This window comes from Thunnus maccoyii, chromosome 5, assembly GCF_910596095.1.
Source record: "Thunnus maccoyii chromosome 5, fThuMac1.1, whole genome shotgun sequence".
NCBI lineage: Eukaryota > Metazoa > Chordata > Actinopteri > Scombriformes > Scombridae > Thunnus > Thunnus maccoyii.
This window is the reverse complement of record NC_056537.1, coordinates 24,822,251-24,846,065: the sequence shown is the minus strand read 5'-3', so window position 1 is coordinate 24,846,065 and position 23,815 is coordinate 24,822,251. Positions and strand designations below refer to the sequence as shown.

At 39.5% G+C, this 23,815-nt stretch overlaps 3 protein-coding genes across 4 annotated transcripts; 1 reads left to right on the top strand and 2 right to left on the bottom strand.

Annotated features, from left to right (window-relative positions):
* Positions 1-601: 601 nt before the first annotated feature.
* Positions 602-6,206, bottom strand: rxylt1 (ribitol xylosyltransferase 1). The gene is made up of 6 exons (XM_042412378.1): positions 5,951-6,206; positions 5,621-5,806; positions 4,233-4,335; positions 3,772-4,086; positions 3,464-3,634; positions 602-1,654 (listed from the first exon to the last, which is right to left on the bottom strand). The coding sequence occupies exons 1-6, from the start codon at positions 6,096-6,098 to the stop codon at positions 1,252-1,254; spliced, it is 1,326 nt and encodes a 441-aa protein (XP_042268312.1). The 5' UTR covers positions 6,099-6,206; the 3' UTR covers positions 602-1,251.
* Positions 6,207-8,788: 2,582 nt separating this feature from the next.
* Positions 8,789-12,921, bottom strand: zgc:112052 (protein C19orf12 homolog). 2 transcript variants are annotated; one of them, XM_042412421.1, is made up of 3 exons: positions 12,656-12,921; positions 9,758-9,918; positions 8,789-9,533 (listed from the first exon to the last, which is right to left on the bottom strand). In XM_042412421.1, exons 1-3 carry the CDS (start codon positions 12,919-12,921, stop codon positions 9,268-9,270), a joined length of 693 nt encoding a protein of 230 aa, XP_042268355.1. In that variant the 3' UTR covers positions 8,789-9,267. The 2 variants fall into 2 exon arrangements, with proteins under 2 accessions (XP_042268355.1, XP_042268356.1); XM_042412422.1 differs by lacking the exon at positions 12,656-12,921 and adding an exon at positions 10,376-10,763.
* A 93-nt stretch (positions 12,922-13,014) lies between these two features.
* Positions 13,015-19,829, top strand: uri1 (URI1 prefoldin like chaperone). Its single transcript, XM_042412420.1, has 11 exons — positions 13,015-13,095; positions 14,207-14,241; positions 15,387-15,465; positions 15,739-15,874; positions 17,091-17,182; positions 17,284-17,347; positions 17,438-17,633; positions 17,741-17,981; positions 18,115-18,266; positions 18,402-18,642; positions 19,180-19,829. The coding sequence occupies exons 1-11, from the start codon at positions 13,024-13,026 to the stop codon at positions 19,366-19,368; spliced, it is 1,497 nt and encodes a 498-aa protein (XP_042268354.1). The 5' UTR covers positions 13,015-13,023; the 3' UTR covers positions 19,369-19,829.
* The last annotated feature ends 3,986 nt before the right edge of the window (positions 19,830-23,815 follow it).

The following is a 23,815-nucleotide window of genomic DNA, read 5'->3' as shown; positions in this document are numbered from 1 at the left end:
AAGTGAAGTAACAATAGGCAAAACACATTTTTGAGTAGAAGGGGACTTTAAGTATTTGTAATTAGTTACTTTTGTATTTATTTAATCAAAAGAAAGACTCCATAGAGATTAAGAAATATTTTTCAAATGTACACCCAGTCCTGGAACTGATGGGATAAAAGGTAGTGATATAGGGGCCCACAAATAATCCAGTGAAAACACATTCAGGGGCCCCATACATCCAATCTACAAACATAAACTCATAGCTAATATAGGCTTCTTGTGTCACTAGAAATAAACATGTGTTCAGAAGTTCTTGAGATTTATTCCTCTGCTGGAGCAGTTGCTAATCTTCCCAGGGTCCACACAAAATGTTAAACATGTTAAATTAAAACATGAATATGAAAATGAAAACTAGGTCAATAGAGAGAAACCACCATGCTTTGCTCTACTACTTACGTTGACTTGGGTTAAAGTCAAAAGTTTCAGTTTCCCTTCATCACTGTAACAATTTAGCAAGGCTTTTGTCTCACATTTCAGTAGAAAACGTTATCTACTGACAATTAACTGGTCCACAACGCCATCTGCAGGACAAATGAAAAGACTGGAGAAGCACATCAGCTGATTTCTCATTAGGACAACACTCCACTTTATTTTATTGCACTATCTAAAAAAAAAAACCCATGCACCACAGTACTTAAATAAATTGAACAAAAACTGTAAAAAAAATAAATAAATTATATTTAAAAAAAGATCAGACAAGCTACACATGCCACACCAACATCCATTTTCAAGCTGCTCACAATACATAATAGATTTATGTACCATTTTCAAACAAGGCCTATAAACACATTATTATCTCATTCTACTTCTAATGTGACATTGTAGTGTTTTCGTAAAAATCACATTATTAAATATGTACAAACAGAGATATAAAACATACTTAAAATAATACAAGGATTTTAAAATGCAAAGGCAGCTTATTCATTATTTCTAAATAACTGGACATTCCACCACTGTAAACATTTAATTGATAAATATTCAGAAATGTCAGGGGCTCCTCACAGGGCTTAAACTGATTTGTAGTGGCAGCTTCACTACATACATAAATGTTTTTATAATAACCTGCACAAGAAGATTACACTGAACATCACCAGGTTCACTACACCAGTAGGCTATCACATTTCTCCACATACCACAAAATAAATTAAAATCAACGTTAAATGATACCCCTGTTGATCTTTTTTAAAATTTGTTATTTAAGCACCACAGTCAGCCGCTTTTGAAGAAGGTCTCCTCGATGACCTCAGTGAACCTCTCCTTCATCTGTTGACGGAAGCTGGCGTACCATTCCAACAGCCTCCTCCTCCTGTCCACCCGCTGTTCCTGGCTCATCCCTCTCTCCCTCTCCAAGATGGCCGGCAGTTCCTTCCAGTCACTGATGAAGATGAAGGGTGCTCCCGCAGCTTTGAGGAGACGTAGTGGGGAGCTGGGCCCGGCTGCACAGGTCCCAGGTGTCTGTATGTCTTCCACCACGGGCACTGAGCCGTAAGAGCACGCCTCGTAGATGCGGTAGCATTCTGTGTTGACCCCGACTGGGCAGAGAGTGAGCTCGCTCTGGGCCAGAGCTGTTTGATAACGTCTCAGACTGTCTGATGTCTCTTGAGGGAGCCACCTACGGCAAGAAGTGCGGAAAAGATACTTAAGCCAACAGTTAAAGCTACTAGAACAACCATACACGATAAATTCCAGTACTGTGCCAGTAAGACAGTTCATGTTGTAGCTGTCTCTCTACAGCTTAATAAATCTGAACAAAACAAAATTCTATGTTTAAAATGAGCAAATGAGCAAAAATGTAGCTACTGATAATTATTATTGTTCAAGGAAAACCTCAGCTGAGATTGCTGTTCAGCTAACTCTACATACATCTACACATATGTGTGACATAATGGACGAAATGCATTATGTCACAGCAGCCATCTTAAAATATGAGCGTAGCATCTAAACTCATGAACATGCCTCAGCTATCTCTGGGCCTTTTTTTAAAAATTTTTTTTAATGCACCATTATTGCATTCTACTTGATAAGATCAGCACAAAACTCTCTGTGATGTCTAATTTTCCCCTAGAAACTTTATCTGATGTTGTTGAACTGTTCTTGAACTTCATCACACAATTTAAATCTCATTAAATCTGATTTGAACCAACAATACTGTTATCATAAATATTCAAAAAGACTTTGTTAAAAAATGTCTAGAAAGGTCTGTAAGACTTTTTTTTTATATTAATATTCTTCATATCAGTCTTTTTATTGTCTATTTATATGATATATGCAACAATGCAATATATAAATTGTGTCAACGGGCCTCATTCACTAATATGCAAGTAGAAATGTTCTTACTTGGCGCAGAAAATAAGTGTGCACGCAAAATTACCATCGGATTCATGGCCAATTTTGTTATTACCACCGTGCGTATGTATCATTCTAAATTGACAGGCGCGTGCCCACTATCAGTAATTAGCATACTACCACGCTACCATTTCTCTATATAAGGAAAGCTCTGTTTGAGCGGTGCAGCAGTGCAGAGAGCTGTCACGCACTGCAAAGAGTGCAGTGATGGTAAAAATGTAGAAAAACTTCACTGCTCAGAGTAGAAGCCAGAAAAGGCATATTTGGCTGGTAAACATGTCACTGGCACAACCGTTTGGAGCCTGATTGTGGATATAGCCTGCGTACCTGTTGCACCACTGCTTCCATAACAAAATAAAAAGTTGGTAAATGCGTAAATGTGATCTGTGGAATTGATCTGAATAAATCTCTTCTGCTGCGCCAGGTGTGCATGGTGTTTCGTCACTGTCCACAACAGGCCGTGATGTAGCGACAGCAGAGCGTCCCTCACCGGACCACTGCTGAACTGTCAGGCTGTGAGGACACTGAACAGGCTGCTGGTTAACCAGCTGCATATGTCACGGCCAAATCTGATGCGGTCACATACTAATATGGAAATGCCGATATATAAGCTACTGTCATCTAAAAGTGGGAACAGGACAATTTTAATATATTAATAATTTCATTACATTTATGATGATGATTTATGGATTACAATGTCTTAACTATTAAGTTTATAATTAGCCTAGTAAATAAATTGTGCAGCAATTTCACAATTTTAAATGTTGTATATTTAGGCCCAATTATTTTTTAAAATAATTGTGGATCTACTATATTGTTTACATTGAATAAATATTGACTATGTCATTTTTGGCTGTGGGACATTTATGATTTGTGCGTACACATGGTCTAAGGCAGTTGTAAATTTGTTCACAGAGTAAGAACAAATCCAGGTAAGAACATACTGATGAATCCCGGATTTGTGCTTAAAACGTTTATACACATGGTTTAAGCTCAGGTTTGTACGTACGCATTGTTTGTGAATGAGGCCCAATATATCTGTCCTAAACTATGACTGAACACAATAATGACTCACTTCTCCCTGGCAGTGGTGATGCATTCCTTATCCAGGCCAGACTGCTTCAACACCTGCATGAGTGTTTCTCTGGAGGAATTCTTGTAAACAGTTCCTAGGAAATTGCAGAGGTATGGTCTGTTGGACGTGATCATCTGGGCATTAGGTCTGATCATCGGAAACTGCCTGTATCTGCACAGAGAGACAAGAAAAACAGCCATGGATAATGTTATTCATTTAAAAAGACAATCCAGTTTAATCTATGAGTGTTGAGCACTAATGATGTCCACATACACACAAACATGCAATACTACTAAAGGATGACATACGTGGCGACACCAAGAGGCCACTGGAAGACATCTTTGTCATTGACCCAGGGACTGTCGTACACCACAAACAGTAGATCCACAAAGCCACCGTTTCTCTTTAAGTACGGGCCGATCCAGTCATTGTTGCAGTGCTCGTTGCCCAGCAGGACCACAGCCACATGAGACACAGTGTGGGACTGTACCAGAGCATGGACATGCTCCAACCAGCGCGTGGAGTACGACACCTTCTGCTGCTCGCGGCCGTTCAGAACCAGAACCAGGCTGTTCATATCCAGAGGGACGTGACCCTGGACCACCGCAGGACCGGTGTAGAAGCTAAAGACAGACGGGCAAGAGGGGAGGAAAAAAATGTAGTGGTTCTGTCTTATTCAGTGGTATAGTATGTTTCATGGAGTCACAAAAGCAGAATATATTATACTTGGGTTTGACAGATTTTAAGTATTCCATGTGTGACTAGTTACCTGAAATCTATTTTTTCTGACTGCAGCTCCCCCTCTCTCCATTGTGCTACTTTGTCAGTGGGGTTGAGGGGTCCTTCTAAAATATGTTCCCAAAGATAGAGCCCTGAGGAGAAAAGAAGGGTTCAATGCAATGAGTTAAACTGTCAACGTGTGCAGCACCATTATGTTGTAACTCCTACATTGCCAGACAGCAACAGAGTATAAATCAATTTATATCTGCAGTATAAACTTGTGGACACTCACACTTTAACTTAATAGCTTGTGAAATATGAAAGCATGTAAAAATAAAATTTACAAAGCAGCAAAGGGATGAGAAAAAATCATGCTGAAGCTTACAATTTTTGTAATTTGTTTTTAACTATGAAATGTTTATATTTTAAGCTTTATTTATTATTCTAAATCATCATCAAGATTATGTAATTTTCTCACAGAGACCATGAAAGTGGTTTCCCTTTTTCTAACAAACAGCATATTTAAGCAATGTCGCTTTAAATAAGGATGATTTATAAGTAAGAGAAATTATTTAAAACCCTTTAAAACATTTTATGGACGCAGTTTAATTTGATATTTGTTTATCTGATATTTGCTCTTTTTCTGGGCTACACCAATCAGACACTATTTATCTACTATCATATCTCATTTACTTTTAGACTACAAAAGAGAATGGTAGAACAATCTTTTTGATTCTGGACATTAAGATACTCACAATCGCTGCAATTCTTTTGATTGTGAAAAAGAATTCCAATCTTATTTTGCTTTAGATCGAGTGTATTCATTTCAGATTTTCCAGAGGCAGTCTGAGTTGTACTTGTCAAATTACAATTTTTCCAATCTAAACACTCTTCACTTCCTCACCAAAGTGTCCTCTTACATTTGGCATTCACACAGCAAACTTTAAGTACAAATCTTGTAACTATCTCTTGTTTGTTTATTGATCATAATGGGGTGAGAGTACTTTACTTAACTTTGCCCCTACACAGACAGGCTCAGTTTCACATCGGCAGACATGCACGACAACTCGTAGTGATTCTGTGTATTTCTTGATAGCACCTCAGAACTGCAGATCACGAGGCTAGTAGACAGGTGGCTGATAGTCTTCCAAAACATTTAATCTGGATATTTATTATTGATTATGTATTGATTACACGGGTTTTCTAATCTGCATAAAAAATCACAAGAGTCAATGTAATTTAGGAGCCATGACGTCAATTTGGAAAATATATCTGCAGTCGTTGGACGAAAGTTGGCCAAGGCCAAAAAGTCATTTGTTGTGTGTTACTTTTATACTTTAAATAACTGGATTGGATAAAGTTAGATTGATGAGTTCATATGTTGAAAACTAGAATCTGGGACGGACGCCAGTGGCATTTCATGAGGACACGCCTTACCTATGGCAGCTTTCCCCCAGATTTGGACCCTGTATCTTTTAGGTTTGTTCTTGTTAACTCGGCCCAGGTGCTGTTTGAAGGCCTCTCTCCTTTTGTTGAGAGCAGAGTTGTAGTCCACCTGTTCATCCTCCCACGGATTCCACTCATCTGCTAAAACCGGAGCAGCACCACCACCTCTCACACCACCTGCAAAGCACAACACACAACTGTTTATCGACAAATATTTACCTAATTGACAACTAAGTTTGTAACCATTCATTTATGAACATGTCAGGCAGTTTATCTACTAACATTATAGCAGCTAGATAACAGTTGTGTTCCGTAGACTACCTGAGTGGGCTGCTGACTCTTTCTTTACCACCCGGTGAACGCGGGAGATTACTTTGCTGCTGAAGAACACATTGTACGCAGCATAGAGAGAAAACGCAACATAAGCAAAAATTATGAGAAGAAACAGTTTTCTTTTGGGTATTTTCATTTTTTTCTGTTTTTTCCTCTCTCAGGTTACCATTGTGTAACTCATCTCCATATTTTGAGAGAGGACCCTTGTTTACATCACGAGGACCCCTGAATAAGCTGACCCAGAGAAGTGCCTGTCCTGAATTTGTCGTTATTTTAAATGTTTCTAACCTTTTTTTGCACCAGACATATATTTAAAAAAGGAAATAAATACGTGAATGTCGATATTAATCGGAATCTTTTAAGCAATCTTAAACCATTTTATTCTTTAAAAAACCAACGGCACACTTTTTTACGGTCGTGTCTGGATGGTTACCTTAGATTTGCGAAACTCTCGAGAGATTTGTACGCGTTGTTCAAATGATCATATCTTAAGATGTGACAACGCTGTGGTTAAGGTCTGGTTAGGTTTAGGCACAAAAAAACCCCCAAAAAAACACTTGGTTATTGTTAGGGAAAGACGGAAATATCATGATTTAGGTTGAAACGATCAGTCTCGCGAGATCCATCTAGACACGACCCACGGTTACAGCACTTTGTGTATATAACTTGAGTGTACAATCACAAACACTCCAGGGGGGGACTAAAGGTTGTAAAATTAAATAAACAAATGAATAAGTATCTTGCAAAGCTTACAGTGGTTTACGTTTTCACTGATTTTTTGTACATTTGGATGTTAAAGAAATGTATTGTTTGAAAAGTTTGGCCTTTTACTCATGAATTTGGATTTGTGAATACAACATTTAAGTCAAAAATAGTAAGCAAAGTAATCAAATAGTACGGAGAGCAGAGATTCCTGTCATATTAAGTGAGTACAAACAATACATTGTCAGAAAAGCACAGTGTGGCAGGATGGATTAAGAATGAAGTGGGCGATCAACATTAAACGCACCGGCTCGATAGTCGTCGAGTGTATGTCAAAGATACAGATGGAAAAAGCCTTGAAAATCTTGGTGTTGGGTGCTGGGATAGATATTTACCCAGTGGCATGTTTTCCACTCAGCAAGAAAGCTCCAATAGAAGGTGTTGATGATGGAGTCTCACACGGAGTGGATGCAAGGAGATTTAAAGAGTGTAAAGGGGTGACAGACAGCTGAAGAGGTTTAATGAAGTTGGTATGAAAACATGTGGTAAAGGTGGGGAGAATGATTGTGAACGAGACTGTGAAAAAAGATCCAGAGTGTCTTCTTCGCAATCATGCAGTATGGAAGGATAACTGTCTCAAGAGAATAAGGGAGGCAGAAATAATCAGGGTTAGCTCTCAGAAGAGATTTAAGCATGAGGAAGTAGATAAGAAATATTTTGATGTGAGGCAAGAAGCTATAAGGAGGCAAATCAGCCAGAAAAAAATGATGAATTTTGTTTTTGTAGGGTCAGGTGAAGTTTTTGGCCTTTTTGGCAATGGCAATTCATTGTGCTGCTGGAGTAGAAAGAAAATCTGAGGAAATTGACATAATTGTAGATGCAGCAGGGAGATTTCTGGGTGTTGTTGGAGTTTCTAGAGAAGATGTTCAGCAGCTGCTGAGAGAAACTTTTAGTCTCTTTCAAACACCTGAAAAATAGAGAAGTTACAGGCTAGCAGAGTAGGAATGGTTGGGAAGGGGTTGTTATTTTATTCAGTCATTGGAGATTTGAGTTTAAATCCAGTAGATGGCAGTAATGTGACATTTTGGACGCCAACCAAAAACCAATAAGGATAAGAAGATTAGCACATCATAACAGAGAGGTTACATACCAGGTTATGTCCCCTGCTGCGGGATGCAGGTGTCTTTATTTTGAGCAAATATGATGTCCATAGACGAACGTTACGGGGCTTTTGTCCTGATTTTGCAAGCGACAAACCACCCAGTAGAGTTTGGTTTTGCCTGGAGCTCCGAAGCTGCTGGTAAAGTCAGTTAATGGACGTGTTGCTGTTAACGTTTGATAACGTAGGTTGGTAACTTATAGAGTAACATAACTTGACATTTCGATATTTCACTAGCTAAGTTACCGTATGAATTCAGTGGATGACACAGTCATTGTGTGATAAATACTGGAGCTCTACCTCAATTCTCCTCTGTAATATGTATTTTTAAATATTTGTGAGAGTTGGGGGTGACATAAGTTGTGTGTATTTACTAATAAAGAGATATTTCCAACTTTATGACACTCATTGTATCTTTTCACTCTGTCTCACCAGATTTCTCTGTCTCACTGTAACAGGTTAATTGCCACTGAATTATAGAGGGTTTCACATATACTTTAAAACATGAGCTTTCCTCGCCTGAATTCTACTATATACTAATGAAGGCCTTTGATGGAGCCTCATTAACCTGGCATAGGAGTAATACATTTCCTACATCTGCTTAGAAGTAGCGGGGATTTTCCACGGTTTGGAATGGAGGGGTGTTTGATTGTTACATGAAGTTGAGTTGTTACAAGTAACATCATCAAGAAGGCGCACGTGAACTACCAGAGGCAGTGGGAACATTTAGAAACAGAACAGTTGAGAGAGCAGGAAATGGTAATCTCAAAAAGTATCATTCAAACCAGTTCAGGGATTGAGATCAACAGATATGGATAGTCTTCTTGACTAGCACCAGGTTACGTCTTAAGAAAGTGTAGATTTCTTGTTTTTTTTTTGTTTGTTTTTTTTTACAGTTGAATTACAAATTGATTTAATCCTGAGCAACAAAGTGTACTTTGTATAACTACTATATGAAACAGTGACAAATTTGTTTTTGTTTTTATTGATGAAATGGTCAACCACACTGTGCACAGATGCTGGTAAATTCCTACTCTTAAATAGTGTGGTGCTTAATACATTTACACAAAGTCTGCATATTTCAAACTGTCTAATATATGATAGGTAATTTGTACCCTTTGTACCCCAGTTTTATATTGTCAGACCTTAATTCATGGTAACTTTTACAGCCAGATTTGATTATCAGTGCCATTGTAGGCATAATAAAAGAATCCTTCAGCTGATAAGTGCACTTCACATAATAAATTAATCCAGTTATAAAGCTGTTTGAATTCACATTAATGTGCAAACTTTTAACCAGTGTTACCTGTTACCAGGACTGTGATGGCTGTGCAATATTAGTATGTGATTTCACATTTAATTAAGAGTCTGTCCAGCTTCATAAAAACAGTTCATGTTCTTTTCAAAGGCTCTCTATCCTCCTGAGCCAGTGTGTCCACAGTCATTAATCCACATAGTGCACCTCTGCTTGGAGCTCCTTGGTGATATACCCAAGGAGAGCGACTGTAAGCTGCTGCTTCAGGGCGGCGTTGCCCATCACCAAAGCCGTTAGCTGAGCCAAATCTGTCCACTGAATGTCTCCCAGGATGGCCATGAGATCACCATAAAGCTTCTGCTGCTGCTGAGGACTGAGCTCCATGATGATCTGAGGCAGAGGTTTAAACTGTCCACTGGTCAGCCAGCAGCCAAGAAGACCTCCGACAGCACCACCTACGGGGGCAGAGGGTTTCAAACTTGTGAAATGAAGTAACTGTATTGATCCGTCCCACATAGAAACAGACTTTCGCAATAAATCATTTGCTTTTGTAAATACTGAACAGAGTACATACGCTAAATTCTAGTATACCAGCAGTCACAAATGAGCCAAGATGACTATACATATTTTTTATTCTTCAACAAGGTAGACAAACAACTGTTGCCTTTTTTCCACTCACCCACTGCAATACCAAGAGGACCTCCAACCAACCCTCCAGCGAAGGCCAACCCCCCAGCTGCTGCTGCTCCCTTCCCTGAGCCCCTCACTGTGGTCTGGATTTGCTGATTGGCAGATAACTCACAACACAGCTTCATAACATCATCGATTCGATGACACATACTGTGAATCACATTTATAACTTTATGAGACATGACAAGTTGTAAGTGTAAGCTACTTAACAACAAGCATAGGATAAGAAATCAGGAAACTATTGTAGGATATAATTGTTAAAATTCAGGTTAATTGTTAGCTGAATTTCAATTAACTAACTGAGCTCTAAATTAACCAACTTGTTAATTGATAGCTCTTTAAAAAAATCACATGACACTGACATACACACTATCATGATCATACATTTACTAAATACCGTGGCACATAATTATATGTTTGCTAATGCAATTATCTACAGATTAGACTATTTTATGGTGTAATAGACCTGATTGCATCAGAAAGCATCACAGGACCTAGGCTACACAGTGTCATCTGATACACAGTGTCATCTGTAGCCTCTTTATAAACACAATACTATAAGAGGCAAAGCCTGCTGCGATAACAATCAGTAAACGTTTAAACATACCTTGCTGTGTTATGAAATCCACATCAATATTATCTCAGCTGATGTAACACTGTTATTGTAATTGAAGCTGCGCTGCGCCCAGTCGGCTACACCTGATTTCTGAGCTTGTGGCCGCAAAGCGTGATGGGAGCAAAAGAAAGGATACGTTCAGGGACCATCGAACAATCCCGAATTTTACTAGTGATACCTTGTGACAGGAAGTCACTGAAAATGCTCATCACATGTTTCATAACAGATTTGCTTTGTAGGAGATTGAGACGAATGATGATAACTTTATTCCAATCCTATTAACAAAAGCAAATGTGTAAACTGTGGAGAAAGTCACATACCTCTGTAACTTTAAGGATTGGTTCCCCTTAAAGGATTGGTTCACAGTTTTTCCCATCACTTACATTATAAGTGCATTATGAAGGAATCTTCTAATGATCAGTATGAACAAGAGGAATGATTATGGCAAGAAAAAACTATTTCAGTGTTTATTTGAGTGCCTGACTGTTGTTTTAAGACAGATTTGAAAAAAGTGTGATGCTCTCCTTTAGTTTGTTAAGTAAGGGCTTTTAATTTTATTTTTTTTTTACCAAACAATCTTTGTTTAGTATATTTTAAGGGGCAAATTAAGGATTATTTAATGTTTTGAAGGTATTCTTTTCTTTGCTATTGCAAGAACTTGTAATTGTGATATTTCCGACAACAATTAAAAGCAACAAAATCAGCCAATGAGCGTCAAACAAGAAGGGGGCTGGAAGCATAGATAGAAAATGTATTTTCTGAAACCATACTTGTTCATCACAATAGCACTGTGTGATATAATTTATCTCTGCAGATAGCTATATGGGCTATTATGTGCATGTGTGTGTGTGAATAAAGGTTGTCTGTAACTACGACGTTTGTGCAACCAAAGGCAAACCCACCGGGTCACATGGGGAGGAAACCCTGTCCTAGTTTTCAAATACATTCATGTCTGAAAATGGCTGTGCTTGTCACTGCGTTGCTGTGTTTGTGTAGCTGCAGCAGGATTTTAGCTGCTTAAAGTATGTCGATTGTTTACATTTGTGCATTCGTCCACATTTACCCAGAGTACACCGGGAGACAGAGAAACAGCTGCGTCAAGCTAGCTTGTTACGGCTAGAAAACGGAAGTTTTAATATTTTGTCTTAAAAATAAGAGCGCGAGAAAGCGAGCGAGTTAGTGGTAAAATGTAACCAATTTTATTTTCTCAAGTACTGCATATAAGTACAATTTTACTGTACTTCGGTCTTATGCTACTTCATATGTGCATCTACTCCACTACATTTGAGATTTAAATATTTTAATTTTCACTCCACTACATTTATTGGTTACTTTGCATATTAACAATTTACACACAACATATGTGACCATCTTATAATTGCATATAATTTAACTTAAATTAAGTCACACTTAATGAAGTACAAAATTATATGCTGCTTACACAATCATATCATCAATAGTATCAATAAGAAGAATTCAATAATGCAATAATACCATAATTATAAACAGCAAAAATGGAATCATTCTGTATGAGTACTTTTAATTTTTAAATATTTTGTACACTTTGTTGACAATACCTTGAGTAGTTTTACTCAGTGCTTGACTGCAAACCAGGTAAAGCAGGCAACTGCCTTGGGTCCCCAACCCAGGGGCCTCAAAAGTGCCAAACTCACTATCTGGCAGTTGTTTTGTGGCCACTTACTAAATTGTAATTTTGTGTTGGAATATGGAAACACAGGCTTATGGTGGGTCCTGCTTCCGTCCTTAATTAATTTCAGCGTGTAAGCAAATTACCACACAGCAAACAGGACTATGTAATATTCCAGTACAAGAATACTGTATACACTGTTTGGAGAGAGGGAGGAATGGGAGTCAATAAGGGCCCAACCACACTTTTAGTTAAATAAAATTTTGAACACAGAATTTTTACTTGGAGTAATTTTACGGTGTGATATTTTTGTTACTGTATTGTAATTCAATTACTGGCTTACATCTGTTCATCCCTTGGTTTTTTTCTTTATCTATGTTTTATGTTAGTATTTTATAATTTGTCACAACCCGACTCAAGGCTGTACAAAGGAGGGGAGACCACACGAGTTGTAACTAAAAATAGGTGTATTCTACACAATTAAAAGGGAAATTAAAGTAAATACAACCAATCTTAACACGGTGGAAGACCAAACCCAAACTCCCTGACTCCTACTGACTCCTGCAGAGAGAGGGAGTCTGGCACAAAGAGGTTCCTCACACATACTGAAAACAGCGACCTACCAATGAGCTGTTTTATGTTGAATATCCTGACCGGATGTTCTGTAGTCATTTCCAGGATCTTGACGTCGGTCTGAGGTGCATGGCGCAGCGAGAGTGACGAGGAATATTTGCCCTGGGATTATTAAAACCGTGGATATTTTTGGGAATAATGCAGAAATCCTGAAATGAGAGTGTGAGATGGTATCACTTCCGAAAGTGTGGATAACAACCACTGCCACATTGATGAATAATACCGGAACGGGTCTCAGGAATAGCTGCTGCTGCATTCATAAACACTTCTTTAGGACTCACAACAAACCCTGAGCTTTTGTTTCGGGGTCAAAAAACACACACACATCACAGATTCCTGCTGTGCACGCGGGTTGACAATGGCTGAAAAAGGTAAAATGGATATAGAGCATCTCGGCGGAGTTGTCAGGATGCGAGAGGAGCACGAAAAGGTAATTTTACAAGATGACACTCAACACTTTGCTGGCGATCAACCAACGTCTCGTTTAGCAAAGCCACGCGGTCTTTGCGCCACGAGTGGGTTTGCCGAAGTGCTCTTTACACTAACTGTAGACGCTTGTGCACTTATTGTACTGTGTAGAATATGTACAAGTTGTGACTTTGTCGTGTTGACTTCTCGTTTTCTAGAAGCTTCCTCCTTGCAGCCCCTTAACCCAGTGGTTCTCAAAGTGTGGTCTGGGGACCCCCAGGGGTCCTTGAGGTGGTTCCAGGGGGTCCCCAGCAAGATAATTTATTTTCACTATAATTTTATTCATAAGTAACACAATGAGAGACTTTATGACTAGTTTGGTCATGGGTTTCATACAGATTCTTTAAAAGCAACTCTCATATCAGATGGCGGTCTAATCTGCGTCAGTTCAGGGACCCTTGACGTGAAAAAGTTTGAGAACCACTGACTTAACCTACATGTTCAAGCTCCCGTTTAACAAATGTTGCCTTAAGGAAGGTTTCATTTCACTTCTACACTCCTAACAATACTACTAGTTTCACTTGTAGGTCTATTGGCCTCCACACCTTTCACTTAAAGCCAGAGTTAATCAGCCAGGAAGTCACAAAAGTCTGGTTTTCCTTTTGGTTAACAACTCAGTGTAAAGTTGACACTAGACAGAGTGGAAACCTTTCCTACGGTGCACTCCTTTTACAGCGCAGTATTCAAATAGGCCTATTTTGAGTAGAGATGTGTAGGGGTGATTGTGCTGCTGTCCTGACCATTTGGATGTTGTTTTTCCAGCTGTAGTGTTTGTCTTCACCTCCTGTGTCATTGTTTTGCTTGGGTGTTTTGTATGTTTCTCAGTGCATGATTCTTCTACTTTGACAAAATATTCATAATCTGTGTGTTTGCATAGTAATATCTGTAGTAGCAGTCAAATAAAAGCACTAATCATAAAATTTTTATGTTTAGAGAATCTGCTAGTGGTGATTATCACTGTGATCACTGTCCTATAACTTCTGTAGGCTATTATTAAATCCTCAACTCATGGCTGTAGAAGATCTATAGATTGTCAGTGTGATTTATGTTAAAATTATTTGTCCTAAAAACAGGTGGTGAAAGACTGTGAAAGTCGGATTCAGCACTGGTAAGCATGACTTTTTCAGCAGTTGCACAGTGTTGGTATTATTTTTGCTTGCGTTTGACGGAACTGTATAAAATCCTGATGTTGCATCAGGCGGCAAAAAGCAGCAGGTCGACAGAGGTTCTGATATGACGGCTCTTTGTCTGTGCAAAGAAACTCACTCAAAAGCTCAATATTATTTTACTTCACCAAACACAACTGTGTCTCTATTCTGCACAAGTCCTGCCATGTAAAATCATGTGTAAGTCAAAGTCAGGAGTTTTTTTTACAGGACCAGCAACAGCTCTTCTGCACTCGTGTGTCTGTGAGTGTGTCCATATCTATGAGTTCAACCAATTGGAAAAGGAAATCAAATGGATACTTCACCCAAAAATCGAGCTTCCGTCCTTCCTGTCGGTTAAGGTTGTGTGTTGGGTTGAATCACAGTTGGTATAGCTCCACGTTTCAACTGCGCAAACCATTTTGTAATAATAATTGTGAGTTTTGCCTCCACAATTAAGCGAGCGTTATTCTGTGCAATATTGATGCTTTGCATTTAGAGTGCCGACTCTGGTTAAAATCAACAAATTAAACACTCCCTGACTCATCAGAGGCATTTGTTTCAAGTAGGCTCTGATTGGCCGGTTCATTCCTGCTTCCCAAACACAGTTGGTGATGGCAAGAAGGAGAATTTTCAGTACACAGGCAACCTTAGCAGCATGGTGGGAGTTGTGTGATGTCATCATACTCTTTGTTAAGGGTCCATTTTCCTGTTTGACTACTTGAAAACATCATAAGTTGTATTTAGGTTTTAGAAGAACGCAGTAGAGCAACCAGTGAGGAAAACCAATGAGATGAAGTCTTAAATAAGGGCTTTTGGAAGCACGGTGCATTCTTCTCTCACCAGTATACCTATAAATGTTGGCAAAGGCATTAAAAGTTATGAATAACTACAACATCTCACTTAGTCAACAAGCCTCCCGTCTCCACTGACAGGGAAACTGGGACTTCCCCATTATTCCCTCGCTGTGGTTTGCTTTCCATTGTTCTACTTAACATCCCAAAATAAGTCAAACAAACAAAACTAGATAACAATGGCTTCAGAAACAGATGTGATTTGTTTACTTGAATTGTTGGCCTAACATCATTGTCTATCCATGATTTTTCAGGAAGAAGGTGTCAGGTGATTACGAAGCCCTGAAGGACCGGCTCACAACTCTTCCAGATCAACTGTCTTATGACATCATGGTGAGTGTTAACCTTATTTACAACACCCAGGAGAGAAAACACACCTACTGTTACACAACTTGTTTATAATGGGTCAGTTTTAGGGTCAATTCCAGTGTCATGAGCAGGGCTGGTATTCTTAAATTTGCAGAAGCAGACCTTAAAAGTATATATTTTTCACCACTGTCACTAAAATCTCTTTCTTTATATCACTTTCATGTCCGCATTCTGCCACCTGCTTTGTTTCAACCGGTTCTCTGTCTGCTCTTTTTCCATCCGCTGTGCTATAAACAGGTACCGTTTGGCCCTTTGGCCTTCATGCCTGGGAAGCTGGTGCACACAAACGAGGTCACGGTATTGCTCGGTGACAACTGGTTCTCCAAGTGCTCCGCCAAGCAGGCTCAGAAAATTGTCGACCACAGGATGAATTGTGAGTCTGTTTTGAAGAGATGGTTACCTGGCCTCTATGATAACAGAAAGCATTGTTTCGTTTTAAAATATAGAAACTCAACACTGCTCTACTTTGTCCAACAGAGGGAGCTGCTGCACCAATCTAGATAGCTTGTAGGGGCCAAAAGAACTTTTAGCTTTGCCGTGATTCACCACTTCACTAGGAGAAACTTTTCTTAATATCTGCGCCATGCAAAGATATCTCCTAGATTGAAACTGTAATGCTGCTTGTGATAACTGTACTGTACGTGCTGGAGCATGCATGATTTTTAACAAAGGCAAGGTCCTTTATTTCACATGTGAAATCATCTGCAAGACACTTTTGCAGCACTCATTCACTGCACTTGTTTCACCACTGTCACGGCTTTTGTTGCAAATCCTGTGATAAGCGTTTTATAGCCTTTTGCCTTTCATGTAGTCAAATCAGATCCTGTCTTATGCAACATTATTGTCCGATGAAGTGCAAGAACTTTTTTCAGGAAATGATTTGTTTATTGCAACACAGGCTATATGTTGCTTTACTGCCCTGTGTGTTTTCCTTCCTGCTCATTCTAGGTCTGAAAATCTCATATCGAGTCAAATAGGCCCAAGTAACGATCTCTGATGTGAACATTATTAGAGTGTTTAGTGAAGCAGAAATGTGCTGCCACAGCCCATCCGCAGCCGTCTGCCCCCCCTCCTCCCATCACACCCCCCCACCACCACCTCCACCTCCCCACCCCACCAATCTTCTGACCCTGCCCACCCCGCTATTACAGAGCTAAATGCTGTAATACAAACATAGCTAGCTGAAATGTGTCAGACAGCGGCTGAGTTGTCAGGCCTTCTGTGTTTAACCTTTCCTCACTTCCAGTTGATGCACTGACTGGAGGGGCTCCCGATCGCCATGGAAACAAGGGCCCTCTGCTGCTATTAGTAAAAGGGCTTAATTGTTGTGAAGATTTAATGATCCGGAGTAGTATTCAGGGCAGAAGATATTATGAACTGTTTGTGTCATCATTTTTCAAATTTCTTTTTTTTCTCCCCTCAACTTGTTTAGGATTTTAACTCTTTAGTGGTCGGTTGTCAGTGTTATGTTAAATGTTTTAGTTAAATCTCTGTTGGCTTGCAGCCTGTTTTTTTGCTCATTAGGTTTTGTCAGTCTGTCCCCATCTCCCAGAATGCACAACATGATGATGTTTCACCGTTTTCTGCAGATGTAACCAGTGAAATTGATGATCTCTCCAAGACGATGAAAAACTTTGAAGCCAGAGTTGGGTTGGCAAAGGATTTGGAAACCATGTCAACCGTATGTTGCATTACTTCAAAGTTGTCTCACAAATAAGATATTGCATAAGAAATAAATGGATTGTGAACAGAACAAATGTATTGACTTTGCTTCTGCTTTAGACTAAAGGGGAGTATGTTGAAATCAGAGAAGACGTCGGAAACAATGACGCTACTGCCACCAAAGGTATCTTTGTCAGCCTTTAAATGGATTCTACATCAAACTCCGAAAGAAAAGATGTTAGAAAGTTCTTTCTCATGTTTTCTGCCTCAACAGGAAAACAAAGAATAGCCCACAAACCAAATTCTAAGCCTAAAGTGGATGCCGTGTTGGATCTAGAAGAAGAGGATGAGGAGAATGAAGGAGAGGACAGAGATGGAACAGGCATAAAAAGCGTCATGACCAAGGAGGAGTTGTGGGCTAGACTGGATGAACTGGAGAAACTGGAGGAGCTCCAGGATGAGCGGGACAGGTACATGAACACTCTCTGTGAAACTGTTGAAAGTTATAACTGCACATGTTCAAATCTAGTGAGTAATTCAAATGTATATGTTTGTTTTGTTTTGTTTTTCTCTCCAGATTATCCGATAACGCAGACATGAACGGTGAGGACACATCATCCTCTTCCTCAGAGGAGGAGAAGGACGGAGATGCTGCTCCTCCAGTAAACGGATTGAGTCTGAAGCCAAGCTGGAGCTCCGTGCCCCACAGTAAAACGCCACCCAGCGGAGACATGAAAGAAGAAGAAGACGACGACGAGGAAGAGGAAGGCAACTGTTTGCCAACCATTTATTTCTCCCACACAGTCGAACCCAAGAAGGTCAGAGTGACAAATAACTTTAACAGCATTTTACAGATAATCCTGCAAGTCAGTTTTGTTTTGGCAACTTTCTCTTTATCCTTTCCTCCTTCCCTTGTTTCACTTCAAATCTGTCTTTGTCGTTTGTTTTTAGGTGAGGATAAACACGGGAAAAAACACCACGTTGAAGTTCAGCGAAAGGAAAGAACAGAAGGAACATTCGAAGAGGAAAAAGAAGAACGGCCACAATAACGGACACTCTCATCACGAACTTCATAAAATCATAACACCAGCAGACATTTACAGGTGACAACTACACATTAGCACTGAGCAGTATACCAAATCTTTGGAATTACTGACACGCAGACTAAATTCATTCATATCGTAATTAGGTCTCTTTTAGTGATGCTGGCTGCTTGTTGTTGTTGTTGTTTCTGTCAGGTTGTTCGTGGATGTGAAGAACGGGGAACCCATCCCCAGGAAGTCCATCCTAAAGTCACGTAGCCGAGAGAACAGCGTGTGCAGCGACACCAGTGAGAGCAGCGCGGCAGACTTCGAAGAGCGCCGGATGATCGGACGCAGCTTCAGCCACGACGAGGCGACGCACAGCGACACCAGCGATGGCATTACGGAGGAGGACAGTCCGACAACGGTGCCACTGCACCCCGCCAGCAGATTTGAGGTAGAAAAGACGTGGTTGTCTTTTTGGTTTTGTTTTCTTTGTCATGTTTCTACAGTGCAGACTTTGCAATATACCTATATTATGAAGCAGATAAAGAAAATGACACCTTTGAGCCTCGGATCCCTTAATGAGAACACAACAGAAGTTAAAATGGGAGTGGAGCACGGCTGAACGATGATTAAATGTTAGTCACGAAAGGCAACATGAACAAAGAAACAGAGGATGAAAACGGTTAAACGCTTTTGTGGACGTCCTTATCTGGCACAGAGCATCAGGTCTAACCCGATAACTATGTTCAAGCCACCGCCACCGCCACCAAGGTCATCATAGGAAAGACATCTAGAGCAGAGACGTCAGGAACAACTATTTTCATCTCAGGGGAGGCTGAGGATTTAATGCTCTCTCTTGCTTGATAACCAATTACCCTACACTTTTGCCGTCTCTGTGAGGTGAAGGTTATTAGTCATCAAAGTTAACATAAGTGTCTTTTCTTTTTTTTTCTTTTTTTTTTTTTTTCGCTTTTTCTTTCCTCCGCAGGCCTTTTCAGGCACAGTTGTAGAAAAAGACCCGATGCCTTCAGCTGTTCCCCATCTGACCATCGCACCACCAGCTCTGCCCACCATACTGGAGAGGAAACAAGAGGAGGTGATGCCCGACGTCACCCCGCCCCAGCAACCTCCGAAAAGGGTGTCGAAGTTCAAAGCTGCCAGGTTGCAGCAGAAGTGACTGTTAACAAGCAAATATCCATCATTCACAATAACTTCTTCTTTTTCTTTTTTTTTTTTCTTTTCTACAACTGGACAAACCACAAACCATCCCCTCTACTCCTTTCTTTCACTTGTCTTCTTTGATTGATCTCTTCTCAGTCTTTCCGGCTTGTGTTAGCTGATTGCTGTCTGAACATGTTTTTTTTTAAGAAGTCCTGTTTACCTGTCTACTGCTTTTCTGTTGATCCATGCTATTACCAGTTTAGGTAAGACTGTAGGCTGCGCCACTTAGGATGAGTTGCCTTTTCTGTTTCTTTTCAAGTATTGATTATTAAACAGAATCAGGTACCAGCTAGCTATCATTTTAACTTCTCCTGACCTACCTAATGAATGTATGTATTCCTTTGTGACAAGCTTTATGTAAAGACAAAAAAGACTATTGATGGAAACAAAAAGGAAAATAAATGATTTTGGCTAAAAGTCTTGTTTCTTTTTCCTTCCTTGTAAGAAAATATTATCTTGTTCTGCCCCTGAAGGGATGGATCCCTGTTTGGTTGCTCTTCTGCAGACTGTGTGTTGCTGACAAGTCTTTATTCTGCTTCAGAATTTTTTAATCATAAACTATTTTGAAAGGTTTTCTCAAATTGTCATCACACTGCATAGCAATAGTGTATAATAGTCAAACATTTTTGCTCCTGATACCTGTTGTAAATTGTTTTGGTCTTTAAACAGCTATTACCAGACACTGTCTGAGCTAATATGGTCTTTTAGGAATCACTGTTACCCCAGTTGTACATTAAAATTTGAAGAGCCATCCCTGCGTCAAATTGCAGCCAAACATTTAAGGGAGCAATAACATTTCATCAATGCTGTAATGCCAGCTGAACACAAAATGCTCACTCCAGTTAGTAAAAGTGCAGTCAAAGTTCAGCCTTAATGGGAGAGAAGAAATGTCCAAGCCAACCTCTCTGGCAACAAATCAAGCTTAGCATGGGCTCAAAAACATCAAAATTGAGCTGCTGAAGATGTGAAGAAAGTCTGGTTTAGAGGTTGAACTCTATAGTTCATGGCTGCAGTCAGTCAGCTTACATAAGGAGAATCCTCACTGGAACACATACAGCACAAAACTGCTGCCCTGCTCTATGAGTGGATATATGGATGGTGGGGAAACACCCTCTGTGGCATCACTGATTGAGATGCAAAACACTTAAAATCTGAGCTAACAAACAGGACAACATGGTGGTGGAGTGTTTCACATACTCTAGTTGACCACTTTAACCTGGAAAAAGTAGCATTTTTTATTTGCATTGAATGGTTTCTGACCATTCATGCACTTAAACATGACCTGAAACTTTGTCAAGTCTAGTTTCAGGATAAGGAAGAGCAAAGAGTGGTGACTTGCATGGCTGTTCTTTTTTCATTTGAAACAAACATCACAAGACATAGTGGGATACCGTAACTTGATTCTGATTCTCATGTATGTTTTCTTAATTCATATATGATAATATAAAAAGACAACAAGCGACAATCAACATACCAAACTTTAACTCAGCACCATATCACTTTACTACTTTGAAAAATAAAGAAAACATTTTTTTTAGAGCTATTATTACGATTACTTTGCTAATTCTAAACAGATGTACCACTATTTGAAAAAAAAAAAAATTAAAAGTTGACTTTGGTTCAATTTAGTGTGACTAATTATTCATTTTACAGCTCATTGACAGTTTGGAATTGTCTCTGACTCTTTGTAGTTGCTTACAACCATCACTTTGAGCCCAGATTAATTTCTTTTAACCCTATAGGGGAAGACATGGTTTTGCTTTTATAGAAGACTGGAAAAGACCATCCTTAGGGACTGAACTGTATTGTTTTGGACATGATTTTGATTTTGAGTGGGGGCCACTTATAGACACCACTGTACTTCGTCTCCCACCGAGCTGCTTTAATTAAAGCTGCGGCTTGTGAGCTGAAAGGCTATCACTCCCCTTTTAGTTAAATGGTGGGAGTGCAGGTCTCTGATAAGAAGCTTTTAAACAGGTCCTGAGGTGACTCTGCCCCCCCCTGCACCCCCCCTTCATCAGGATTATTCCTCCAATATGAAAATCCAGGTAACATGAGACAGATTAGGCAATGCTTAACATGCTAGCGTTCTGTTGGTGAGACACAGATCAATGGATTTATGTGGGTTAAGCTGTGAAGGTATATGCTGGAACATAGCAGAACTACATTTCAAAGAAATCTAGCATACAAACTATGTAATGGGCTGGAACAAGCACACATGCGAGATCTACATTTCAGGGATTAAGAGGGATTTTAAGAGTTGTGTGATGAAGGATTCCAGCAGGTATTGTTGTCCAGACAGGTGCTCGGGCCTGAGAGGGGGAGAGGAAGAGTTGCACTTAGCTGCGAATGTCAGACAAACGGATTAAACAGCAGCCAGTATATCTGCTTAACTGCTATTTGAACATATGATGCTAAAGATCCAGCTACGAGGTATCTACATCATTTACACTCACGGCCTATAAGAGGAGATGTTTCTTTGTTCATAGTCTAATGAACCTGAGGTGGAAATCACAAGTGAAAACAAGTGTTCAGGTGATCCATGGTGATGTCACAGCTTGGATGATCACACTGCTGCTTCTGTCCTCGAGTTCAACTCAAACCAATTTCTACCAAATGTTAAAAAATATTCGTTCTTGCCGTTTGTTATGTTTATTGTGTCTTTGGGTGGATTAAAAACTCAATATTAATCATTCAAAAAAGTATTTTGCTTTAACTTTCACCTCATGATGTTCTTTTTAATTTCAATACAAAAAGAGCACAGAATAAAAAAATAAAAAAGAACCTGATCCAACATTTTCTCTCTGAACCACCAAGGACCTGTTGCTGTGTTGGTGTCCTCAGTGTTTATTTGCTTTAAAAAAAAAAAAAAAGTGTATTATGTGTAAGAATTTCTGAGAAGAATATTTTTGGAATGCATTCACATATTTGAAGTAAGATAGCTCCTCTTCACTTTCTTGGAGGATGATCAACAGTGAAGGTCAGATTGGTGGCAGAAATGTGATAGATGTTAGAGAATCCAATTTAGCTTCCTTAATAGAGCCATTTACCAACTAAAATGCTGAATCACTGACGTAGTCATCCTTTGTTCCCTTATATGCCAACAAACAGTTTGGGTCCATAAGCAGCTGTTGTGTTAGTCAATACATAACAACACATTACACAGAGCCAGCGTGTGTAAAAATATGTTTGTGCGAAAATGATTTTTGTCTCTAAAGAGTTTAAAGATAATGAATCCATCGCGCTCTCACGAAAGTTTTCAAAGAACATAAAAGTACTCTTGCAATTAATCACCATACCAAATTTGACATCCATAATACCACATAATACGTTCAAATACATGCATCTCAGAGGAAGGACTGACGAGGTCTGCGTCTTGGACGCGCCAGTGCACATTTTACGCACGGTGCCAGTCTGTTACACTTACACACCAGCGGCCAGATGAGGGAGACATACGGCTTCCGGACATGTCGAAGTATCCCGAGTAATTTTATAAGATTTCATTACCTCTTTCTTCAAACTGGAAATACAACACAGCAAAGCGCACTGCTGCCTTCGTCTGGTGAAAGCGTTTCAGGGTTTCAGTGGAAACGGCAGTTCAAGAGGAAATCTGGGTCCGACTGTGTGCTGGGCGTTTATGATAAAAGCGTGTGAAGCGTTCAGTCCGTCAGTCAGCAGTCAGTCATCCAGTTCAACATCACTCTCCTCTGAACTCCAGCTGTCACCTCGTGTCCTCCGCGCCTCGAATTGGACAGGTAAGACATCACTGCCGCTTTTTGAAGATTTACTCAAGTTATTTGTGAAAAGTGATTGACTTTAAGTTTCTGACGAGTCGGATTCTGATAGACATGCGTTTGCCGGAGATGTTACTGTTGGCTTTTCTTTTCTTTTCTTTTTTTTGACGAAAAAGAAAGTAATAGCGAGGACAAAAAGGTGACAATGGAATTTAATTATTATAAAAATTAAACGAGTTATATTTATGTGTTGAGTGTGGAAAACAGCAAGTGTGTGTTTCCGGGGTGTTTATTTGTGAAAATGTTTTGTGTACAGTGGACCATGAACATATTCCACGATGTTTATACGACCTTCCATCATATCAGATTATTTCAGAGCGCATTAGATATTTTTTATTCAGTGTTTATTAATGTCTCGTCACAAAAAATAAAAATGATACACCACATCCCATTCAAACATGGATTAAAGAAGTTATGTGGTTGTGACTAAGAATCATGATGCAAGATTTCTGCATATTTAAATTCCTCCATATTTATTAAAGACAACGAGTTGCCTAAAATGAATGACACCATTCACAGGTTTTTAAAGTTGCAGCCTTTATTGCTTCAACACAGTTTTTTTTTTTTTTTTTTTTTTTTTTGAGAGGCCATGCTTTAGGTATTGAAACC